Source organism: Euleptes europaea, chromosome 8 (genome assembly GCF_029931775.1).
Source record: "Euleptes europaea isolate rEulEur1 chromosome 8, rEulEur1.hap1, whole genome shotgun sequence".
Lineage (NCBI taxonomy): Eukaryota > Metazoa > Chordata > Lepidosauria > Squamata > Sphaerodactylidae > Euleptes > Euleptes europaea.
In genome coordinates, this window is record NC_079319.1 from 25,528,108 (window position 1) to 25,539,403 (window position 11,296).

Sequence of the window (11,296 nt, forward strand, 5' to 3'; positions counted from 1 at the left end):
CTGAAACATAGGGCTGCTCACAACAGTTGGTCAAGTTCTGGGCAGGAGCACCCAATCTACACAACATAAATAAGAAGAACCAGCGCCCAAGTCGTGAGGATAGGGTGCTAAAATAAGGACGAGTCAGAGAGCCAGAGCAGGAGGAGAAACCTGAGGAGAAATCTTTGTGGGAGAGCTTGGCAGCTACAAGAAGAACAAGAAGATCACCTGGAGTTAAAGGGAACAGCGGTCTTTTAGCTCTTGCCAGGATATGGAACAATCTAAGGCTGCAGTCGTATGCATGTTTACTAGGTAATAAATTGTACTGAGTTGAGTCACACTGAGTTCCCTTGTTATCTTCTTTGCTCTTATGGCTTTTGTGCAAGCTGCTTAAAACCTTTTAAATTGATGCTTTAAAAAAAAAACTTAAATAAAAACTTGACGGTGTTGTCCTTGTCTCTGAGGCTCTGTTTTCCACCTCATGTCTAAAGCCATCCCATTCTATCTGATAGTTGTGGGTTGGCTGGGTCCTATCAGGTTGTAAAGAAAAGGTGGTTGGGTTAGAAGCAGCTGAGAGGGAAAAATCTCCACCTGGTGGCAGCAGTAAAGGCCCCTGGAGGGGAGAAGTTGAAAAGGGCCTGGAGAAACTATTTGGGCATGCCTTCTCTTCCTGTCACAGTACAGGCGAGTGCCTGGACCATCAAAGCATTGTCTTGTCTGGGTTTCAGGTCTTTGTGCAGTCTCCTCTGCCGATGTAAGCCTTGCAGACAGGCAGTCTGAAACGAAACAGCAAGTAACATGCGAAGCCTGCTCCATTTTGCTCACGTTGTGGTACTTTGTAAAGTGTAGAAGCGTGCTCTCAACATGATGATATCCATGTGGCTTAGAGTCACGTGGCTGTGAATGGATCACATCAGTTCTCAGCTTTCATTGGAGTTTTGTTTCTCGGTTCTCAGCTGTGGTGAGCGCAACAACTCCAGATGCTCATACCACTTAAAACAGAATTTTGAGAAGGGTATATGAAACAGGCTGTCATTACCGGAGGCCATATCATAAAATGCTGCAAAAGAATACTATCTTTGTTAGCTGCACCAAAGACCAAGTTGTATCTGGCTTGGGTAGTTAACATATTTTAAGATAATACTTCACAGATTTCTCTTACAGCATGCCATCTCCCATAGTGCACATGGGTAAGTAAACATAAAAGTAGGATAGGGAACTGTATATAAATTGGGAAGAACAGTATAGTGTAGTGATTAAAGGATTTGGGAAACCTGGGTTCAAATCCTCATGCTGCCATGAAGTTCACTCAATCTAACCTACCTAGGGTTGCCAGGTTCCTCTTCGCCACCTCAGAAACTGCAGAAGAAGTTCTTGATACCCAGAGGAAGGTGCAGGGCCCAAACATAGAAAGGAAATAAATATATTTTATTGGGGTCCAGAGGGGCAGGAAGCCCCTTGCCATGATATGTTGAATTTATATCATTTTGAAATGAAACAGAATTGTTGTCTTTTATGCCTCATGAGATTGTACATATAGGATTTCTCTAATACACATTATGTTTGGGACCTTCTAAGGTGGGGAGAATAAGAGCACCGGGCAAGGGGGAAAGCAAACAGAGACAGCATCCGGAAGACTCTGGATAAGGAACTGGTTGAAAAAAACAAACCCTATCCATGTTGAACCAGTTAAAACACAGCAGCAAAAATGCTAAACATTCAGAGTGTCAGCAAACCAGATCAGGAACTTCTTCAAAGCTCTGCCGGATACCCTGAGAATACTGGAGATCCCAGCACTCAACAGTAGATCCTGGATCAAGGCAGAGGCCGGGTGTGTAGCACGCAGGTTCCTGGGAGTGGCATCTCTAGACTGCAGCTTCCTTCATTAGGATTTCAAATGGAAGGTGGTTGACCCATACCTGTAAGGTGGAGATGTCATAAGCAGCCATGCTGGCAGCTCAACAGGTGCCTTTTCTTTTCCTCCTAACCTTCCTGCAAAGTGCTGCAGGTGAGGCTGACAGACGGTGACTGGTGTATGGCTGAGGATTTGAAACTGGGCAGTGGCAATAACCATCACACGCACATAGGCTCTCAGAATCCCTCCGAGCCCCAGATAAAACAAGGCCTTCATTGGGATCAACCCCTGTTCACTCTAGCAGTTAGTGGCTGGCATATTGGATTAAGATCCAGGATTCGTTCAGGTATAAAGCTCACCTTGAGCAAGTCACTCTTTCTCTATCCTACCTCACAGGGTAATTGTGAGGAGAGAGGCCTGTGCACTGTCCTTGAAGGAAGGCTGGGATAGCAATGTGACAGACAGAGGGTAGTCAGGAAATGAGCTTTTGTGCTAGAACCGTCAAAGCTGCCACTGCAGTCGCTGGCCGGTCTAACAAAGGTAAGTATTGCATTGACCTTGCCCTTATTCTGAGCCAAAGACCTGTAACAGCTCAGTTATGGAATGCATGAAAAAATGAAAATCTGAGCATATGCAGAGAGCCTTCCCTCATCCTCAAGCTACCCAGTCTTGCCTGCCCTTATTGATATGTTGGATATGAGAGACAGAATGTGCTGTCAAGTTGCAACCAACTCATGGCAACCCCAACCATGGGGTGTTCCAAGCAAGAGACAAACAGAGGTGGTTTGCCATTGCTGCCCTCTGTGTAGCAACTCTGGACTTCCTTGGTGGTCTCCCATCCACGTACTGACCCATGGCTTAGCTCCCAAGTTCTGACAAGCTTGGGCAATGCTGGGCTATTCAGGCTGCCTAACATAATGGGAGACCCATACTCAAATCCCTAATCTGCCATGAAGTTTGCTGGGTAACTGGTCAGTCACTCTCAGCCTAACCTACCTCACAGGGTTGTTGTGGAGATAAAATGGAGGAGAGTGAAAACAGGGTATGTCACCCAGACCTCCTTGGAGGAAAGGTGGGATAAAAGCGTACTAAATAAAACAAATAGGAAGGGAGACCATTCCAGGAGGAGGGTGAAAGGCTGTCCTCTACAAAGATGCTTCAGAACTAGACTTCTCCTTTCTCGGCTGCAGTGAGGCTCATAGCACCTGCCTTCCAAGCAATTAAATGGACCAGTTCTGCGTGCAAATCCATGCAGAAGAGTCAGTGGGGTGTAGTGGTTAAGAGAGGTGGTTTGGAGCGGTGGACTCCAATCTGGAGAACCAGGTATGATTCCCCACTGGATTTGTTTCCCCACTCCTCCACATGAAGACAGCTGGGCGACCTTGGGCTAAGTCAATTCTCTCTGAACTCTCTCAACCTCACAAGGTGTCTGTTGTGGGGAGGGAAAGGTGATTGTAAACCGGTTTGATTCTTCCTTAAGTGGTAAAGTTGGCATATAAAAACCAACTCTTCTTCTTTGCGGGGCAAAAAAAGGAGGGGGATTCGGGGCCTCGCTTTATGGCTTGATTAGGAGGCATTCATTAGGAGGCTCTCGGCTGCCTTTGGCCTGCAGGCATGGGACGGGCCGTGGCTCAGTGGTAGAGCCTCAGCTTGGCATGCAGAGGGTCCCAGGTTCAACCTCTGGCATCTCCAGTTAAAGGGACTAGGCAAGTAGGTGATGTGAAAGACCCCTGCCTGAGACCCTGGAGAGCCTCTCCCAGTCTGAGTAGACAATACTGACTTTGATGGACCAAGGGACTGATTCAGTATAAGGCAGCTTCATGTGTTCATATGTGTTCAACATCCCCCACAAAAATTCCTAGCAAAGACCACTGGGGCACAGGGGGCTTCTGCGACAGGCCGCCAGATGGCATCCACATAGGGTTGCCCACTTCCAGGCACCAGCTGGAGGTCTCCTGCCATTACAACCGATCTCCAGCTGATAGAGATCCGTTCCCCTGGATAAAATGGCCGCTCCAGCAATCGGACTCTATGGCATTGAAGCCCCTCCCCTCCCCAAACCCTGCCCTCCTCAGGCTCCACCCTAAAAACCTCCCACCGGTGGCGAAGAGGGACCTGGTAAAGCTAGGCCCAGGCCCGGGCTCCCCCACGCCATCCCCCGCTGCCAGCGGGGGACAGCGTGGGGGAGCCCGGGCCTGGGCCTAGCTTTACCAGGTCCCTGGGCCGTGTCCATCTGCCCAGGCTGGGCCTGGATCGACTCCCCCGGACGCTGTTTGTTTTCGCCGGGGCTTTATCAGCCCAAAGCCTCCTCTTCGGCAGTATAAAGTCCCTGTCTAAAGCTGCGAATTGCCGGCCCGCGTTCAAAGTCTACTGCTGGAGGCTATCGCCGGCGATCTGGAGAGAAGCGCCGATTATTGCTTCTGATTGCCAATAAGTTACTAATAAACGGGTGGATTTTTCTGCTGCATTCCCAGGCCCCCTGGTTTTTTTTCTCCCTTGAAATCTCCCTGCAGTAGGCAGAAGGCACACATGGATTTGAAAAAGGAATGCCATCAGCTTGGAGGGACTTTGTGGTCTCCCTACAACTGAATGTTTACTCGGAAGTGGTTCCCATTGTCTTTGATGGGCCTTACTCCCTGGTAAATACGCACAAGATTGTAGCTTTACATGGTCAAAGAATACCTCCTTTTTACAGACCTGCAGTAAAAACAAAACAATTTTTTTGTCCTGGGGAAAAAAACACAACTTTAAAATCGGGAAACACAACAGTCTTTTAAAGATTCCTGCTGCTCACCAAAAGAAAGAGGGTTTGAGGGAAAAAAGAACAAATTATTTTAACACAAACCAAACGCCAGAGATTTTCTAGAGGGCAAAGATTTTTCTTTATTTTGAAGTACACTTTTTAAAAGACATTTTCACTCCCAGATTTCGCTGCTGCTGTTGTTGTTACCAACGTGCATTTGGTAAGGAAGTAGGAAACAAACACAAGACACACGTACACCCAAGTTCTGTACAGAGCTCTAAAATGAGCTGTAATGTTTATCTACAAGAGACCGGCCTGTGCTGGAGTGGGGAGAAAGGTGGGACCACTGTTCCTCCTCTCCACACTCTCCCCCCGGAGGGTCTGGCCGGAGGATCGGGCCCCTACCCGATCTGTGCCCGGCACACGGGCTTTAAAGGTTTGTCTACTGTCAAGTCCCGTAGCCAGAGTTAAGCTCCCTGCGGAGATTCTTGGCTGCTCTAGAAGTCCTGCCGCGGCGTGTGAGTTAGACTGTGCCTCCGCAGATCACAGTTTCGCCTGAACACTTTGCCACACTGCTCACAGTTGTAGGGCTTGATGTCTGTATGGGTGAGAAGGTGAGTTTTCAGGTTACTTCTTTGATTAAAGGTTCTTCCACATGTAGGGCATTTGTGTGGAGATTCCTGTTCAGATTTGAAGCAAGCAAAGGATTAAGCCTTTACAAAACTACTCGGATTATCGAGCTTTCTATTTTTCTTTTAAAAAAATATATCTCTTTACACTATACCGCCACCGCCCCCCCACCCCGTGATTTTGGCCTCTGGCTGGCTACATAGCACAACAACATCTCAATGAAAGCCTACGATGGCAACCTTTAGTCTCCTTACTCAAAAGCAAGCATCTTCTAAGTCAGGCTGCAATCCTAGGCACACTTACTTGGTACTCAGTTCCAAAGGGCTTACTTCCAATTAAACATAAATAGGATTAGGCTGTCCTAGCATTCAAGACCTTCCCTACCATAAGCACATTTACTCAAATATAAATTAGTTTGCACAGGGGAGAGCTGGATTCAGCCCCTCCCTCAGATAATCATTACAGATATTTTGGTCTGTTGCAGCAAAATGAAGCAGCCATGCTGTTAAAAACTAGCAAAATTGGTTCCAGCATGGGCTTCCCAGAGTCAGAGCTCACTGCATAAGATTGTATGGACTCTACATCCATAGCAGATACATTAGCGGAAAAAACATCTGAGTCCAGTTGCACCTTAAAGACCATCAACATTTTCCAGGGTATAACCTTTCCTGTGTCAAAGCTTACTTTGTATCTGACAAAGTAAGCATGAACTCACAAGAGTTTCAACCTTGGAAAATTCATTGGACTTGAAGGTGCTGCTGGGCTTGATTTTTTTTCTGCTGTGACATTTTTTCTATTGATTCCCCACCTGACAATACATTAGCAGATATATTTAGACTCGGGTTACAAGCAACAGAAAGGTGCAAGATGTTACAAAGACAGGCCACTTAAGAAACAATAACCAGAGAAATTAATCCATTCGGAGAGAGCAAGGACATACTCATCAGATACATCTCTTTGCCTAACCTTCCTCATAAAGATAAAATCAGTAGTGGTGGGGAAATAGGTGTATTGCCCCAAACGTCTTGGGGAGGGGGAAAGGTATTAAAGAATACTAAATAACGGGTCATTCCTGCCAAAGTATGTTTAGGTTCGCTGCTTTAGTTGGAAGTAAGCTGTAGTGGGATCAAAGACTGTACTTCCAAGACAACGTGTTTGGGTTCCAGGGGCAAGAAACTAGAATAGAGATTGAGACATTTTACAGCCTGGTCCTATGGATGTTTAGTCGGAAGTTAAGCTTCACTGCAAGCTATGGGTCATATGCTCTTCCTAAGTCTGTTTTAAGCTTACAACCTTATCTGCAAGGCCATATCTTCCTGTCAAGGTCAGTTCCTCTCACCCAATCACATATCTGGATCCCTGGAATCTACAGGAAAAATGTTTCCCACTAATCCTTTGGATTTCACAGGATACTGGCCTTTCCGTAGAACAAGTCTTTCCCACTGAGAGCTTTTTTTTACCAAAATGCACCTCTGATCCACCTGTTTTAAAGGCTGCCAGAATGCTGGATGGACCTTGCCCGTTTACTCAGAAGCGAGTCCCCACTAAATTCAGTGAGGCTTTCTCTCAAGTAAGCACGTACAGGGTCACCAGCAATTTGTGCACGGTTATGCGGAACTTATAAAATCCCCACCTTCTGGCTAAGGAATTAATCAAATCAATCTACACACTTCCTCAAACAATGAATTGCATTTATCTAAACAAGAAACTGAAAGTCCAGGTTTGTGTGGTGTCTTCTATAGACTGTAATGAGGGGCAGGGAAGAAAGAGGGGGATTCGGATTCAAAATCCAAAACCAAACTCCTGGTAAACGGAGGGTTTCTTTAATTATCCAATGAGTACATAAGTTTAACTTCACACCCATTCAGTATCAAGAGCAGAAACATAAACTCTCTTTTTACGCAGCTTATGTCCAATGGCTTGGGTTTGGATACTGAGGTTTTTAATTGTAAGCTGCCTCAAGCAGGACTCTGAAGAGGAGGCATAGAAATATCCCAAATAAATTAATTAATAAACCTGAAGACGGCGTTAAACTGGCTAGAAGCAATCAGTTCTAACCTTACCTGCATGTGCAACGTTTTATGAACTGCTAAGGTCCTGGACTGGCAAAATCCTTTCCCACATTCCTGACATTTGAATGGTTTTTCTTTGGAATGGATATACCTGGAAGCCAATACAGGGGTTTGGAATCAGTATCGGAAGACCCTTCGAGCATCCCAACAACCACAGTCTCCACCAGCTCAAATCTCTCAGAAAATGAGCCGCTGCACTCAGCTGAACTGTGCTGCAATTTCTAGATCCATCCACCCACCCCCACTTCTCTCCTTTCCAAATACTGACAGCAATTTGACGCAGGTTGCTTCTCTGTGGTCCTTTCCCTCTACTAATACAAAGTAGAGGAGAAATAGGGACCTGTCTCAGTTGATGTCTGCGGGACTACTACCATTAATTTGACATTCCCAGTAGGACTGGGCCAGCCATTTGTGTGTTTGGGGGGGGGGCAGACATTCTCGAGTACACCAAGGTGAACAGTGTGTATTTGGGGCATTTGTATATTTACAAATATGCTTTTGCTGCTCTGTACAGAAAAGATGAACTGTGAATTTATCCGGATCTCTGGGAAGTATTTGTTTAAGGAAGAATACTCCCCCTGCCTTGATCCATACTTGCAGTATGCTTGCAGATTTTTTTCTGCCGCTCCTTTACTCGATTTCTAAAAAGCAATCCCGCTGAAAATCAGCATAAAGCTGCAGGGTCCTCCTTACTCGGCTTTTTGTTTTTATTCTTTAAAGCACCATCCAAAAATGCGTAAGAGAGAGGCCGAAAAGGGAAGCTCAGGGCTGTTTGATTGGTGGCAGAAAATATTTCTTTTGGAAAATGATCCAGGCTGCTATTCTCAGCTCCGTCGGAAAACAAGTTCCGTCGAAGGCCACAGGGCTCGATTCCAAGTCAGTCAACCCCACTGAAGCCAATGGGGTTGCCTGCCAAGGCAATCGGCCCCTTTCAGGTCAGATCAACAGCACTTACTTCCCAGTCGATCAAGCCGACGACATCCCCCTCCTTAATTAAATTTGGAAAGAAATCCCAACCTGTCACTAAAAACAGCCACCACCCCCAACGAAGGACGCCCCAGCATTTATGCAGCGCTTGACTGATGCACTTTCACACATCCTGAATAAATGCACTTTCAATCCACTTTCAATGCACTTTAATGATGGTTTGCAAGTGGATTTTGCCATTTCCCACAGTAAAATCCAGCTCAAAGCGTACTGAAAGTGGATTGAAAGTGCCATGTTCCCCATACATCACCCAGCTAGTCTTACAAGGCCTTCGCAGGATGGGCCCACCACGAAACATAAAAGTAAACTATCACAGGGTGGGAGCCTGAAGCTGGCAGGAGGCTACATATCTTTCTGCAGCAGATCGCCCTGGGGGTCCGGGCGACTCCCTTCCCAGCTGAGGCTGCCTTCCCGGGGAGCCACCTGCCGCCTCGGACTGCTTCCTGGCAAAGGGAGCGCGGCTGGCCGGCCGCGTGTTCCACGCACAGCAGCCAGTAGTAGGGTTGCCAGGTCTCTCCTCGCCACCGGCGGGAGGTTTTTGGGGTGGAGCCTGAAGAGGGCGGGGTTTGGGGAGGGACTTCAATGCCATAGAGTCCAATTGCCACAGCAGCCATTATCTCCAGGCGAACTGATCTCTATCGGCCGGAGGTCAGTTGTAACAGCAGGAGATCTCCAGCTGGCACCTGGAGGTGGTTAGGAATAATAAGCAGCACCACAGCTCAACCTTAATTGAAAGACTATTTTAGTAAATATCAAAATAAATATATCTCAAGGACTTTGCATAACCGTTGCAGTAATGACAAAAATAGGGTGGAGAAACCGTATTTTGGAACTTACCTTATCTGGACTATTACGGTACCTCTGGACTTAACTCTTTGAAGCTTCTAGTACGGACCTTATTATACCGGAACGCTGGAAATACATTTTGTTTGTGTCTTTGCCATTACCGCAACGGTTATGCAAAGTCCTCGAGCTACATTTATTTCGACGTTTACTAAAACAGTCTTTAAATGAAGGCCGAGCTGCGGCGCGGTTTATTATTCCTAAGGAGCGTTGTTCAGCACACGTGCCCACTGTCCAGCGGTTCCTGGAGGTGGGCGAGCCTAGCCAGTGGGCGGGGGGCGGGGGGGCTCTGACCTGTGGTCGCGCAGGTGGTCCTGCCTCCGGAAGGCCTTGTGGCAGATGTCGCACGTGTAGGGCCGCTCGTCGGTGTGGGTGCGCTCGTGGATGAGCAGGTTGTAGGACTTGGTGAAGTGGCGGCCGCAGAACTTGCAGATGAACTCCTTCTTGGTCTTGGAGGGCAGCCTGCCGCGCGCCGGCCGCCGGTCCGGGGAGGCGAGCTTGCCCAGCGCCGCGGCCAGGGGCCCGCCCAGCTTGGCCAGCGGGCCGGGCGGCGGCTGGCGGGGGGCTTTGGGCGGGTCGTCCTGCGTGGCGGCGGCGGCCAGGTTGGCGAAGTCGAAGCGCGGCCGCTCCTTGCGCAGGGCGGGCAGGGCGTGGGCGAGGGCGGCCGCCTGCTTGGGGTGGAAGAGGTGGGGGGCGAAGGGCAGCGCCGGGAAGGGGAAGCGCTCGGCCAGGCCCCGCGCCTCGCCCGGCGCCGAGCAGCGGCCCAGCTCGGCCGGCGGGCCCGTGGCGGCGGCGGCGGCGGCGGCGGCGGCGTAGCAGCCCAGCGTCCAGTGGTTCATGTGCATGGTGTGCACGGCGCTGAGCCCGTAGAGGCCCTGCAGCTGGTCCACGGCGGCCGGGAAGGTGTTGACGGCCTGCAGGAAGGAGTAGTTGGTCAGCTGCAGCGAGGGGTGCAGCGGGATCGGCGCCGGCAGGGCCTTGCTCCCCATCGTCGTCCCGCGCCGGCCCGTCGGGGCGCCCGGCTGGCTCCCACAACGCGCCTCCTGCAGCCCGCGGGGAAAGAAGGGGCGGGCGGGGGGGGGGAGAGAGAGAGAGGAGGCGGGTCATTTTCGAGCCCGTTCAGACGAGACGTGCAGGCGCAAGCGGAGGGGGCTGCAGGCGTCGGGCAGGAGGGGCCTGGAGGCGGGAGGGGGGCGCATCGAAAAGAGACGGACCCAAAAGGGGGCTCGGGGGGGACGGGGGAACCCAACTGGGATACAAGGGCAGGAGGGAGGGTCGCCTGCACGGGGGGGGGGCGTGATAGGGCGGAAACGCAGGGGAGGTTTTGGCTTGAATTTGCCGCTCTCTAGACGCACGTTTTCCCCATCCAAATTCTCAAAACCCAAAAATAAGCCCCCCCCCCCCCGTGCAGAGTTTTGAGAATTCAGGTGGGGGCAATGCGCGTCTAGAGAGGGGCAAACCCAAGGCGAAACCTCCCCTGCGTTTTCGCCCATAGAGAGCTGGACGGGGCCTGGCCAGCCATGGGCAGGTGCCTTGGAACAAACCCTGCGTCTCCCCAAAGCTGCAGTCTCAGGAGCGCGCCAGGGGAGCCCTGCTGGGTCCGGCCAGAGGCCCGTCTAGTCCAGCACCCTGCTCACCCAGTAGCCAAACCGGCTGCCTCTAGGAAGCCCACAAAGGAGCAGAGTCTTGCTCCCGAGTAAACCCGCCTACGGATCCGACTGGTGGTTCCGCGCCTCACTTGGTGCCCTTATCCCAAGAGAGGAGGAGGAGGAGGAGGGCAGGTGGAAACCGCAGGCCCGGGCCCAGTGCGTGCGAGTGGAGGGGCCGGGGCCGACCCGTCTGCGGGAGAACAGGCCTGGGCGCTCGGGCCCTTCCGCTGAGTTCATTCGGCCGCCTCCCCCTCCAAGGCCGACGGCGATTGGGGCAGAGCTAAAGCTCCCTTGCCATTGTCGAGGGAAGGGGTTTGCGGGCCCAGGCCTTGGACGGCCTTGGAAGTCCTGAAAGTGGGCCTTTCCCCCTCGCATCCTGGGGCGCTTTCACACATGCCGAATAATGCACTTTCAATCCACGTTCGATGCACTTTGAGGGTTGTAAGCAAGTGGATTTTGCCATGTCACTCAGTAAAACCCAGCTGCCAAAGTGCATTGGTCCGCATGTGTGAAAGTGTCCCCAGTCGGTGGGTCCAAG

At 50.4% G+C, this 11,296-nt stretch overlaps 1 protein-coding gene across 2 annotated transcripts; it reads right to left on the reverse strand.

Annotated features, from left to right (window-relative positions):
- Nucleotides 1-4,952: 4,952 nt before the first annotated feature.
- Nucleotides 4,953-10,098, reverse strand: OSR2 (odd-skipped related transciption factor 2). 2 transcript variants are annotated; one of them, XM_056854365.1, is made up of 3 exons: nucleotides 9,404-10,098; nucleotides 7,271-7,370; nucleotides 4,953-5,257 (listed from the first exon to the last, which is right to left on the reverse strand). In XM_056854365.1, the coding sequence occupies exons 1-3, from the start codon at nucleotides 10,096-10,098 to the stop codon at nucleotides 5,075-5,077; spliced, it is 978 nt and encodes a 325-aa protein (XP_056710343.1). In that variant the 3' UTR covers nucleotides 4,953-5,074. The 2 variants fall into 2 exon arrangements, with proteins under 2 accessions (XP_056710343.1, XP_056710344.1); XM_056854366.1 differs by having other exon boundaries at nucleotides 4,964-5,175.
- Nucleotides 10,099-11,296: the final 1,198 nt, after the last annotated feature.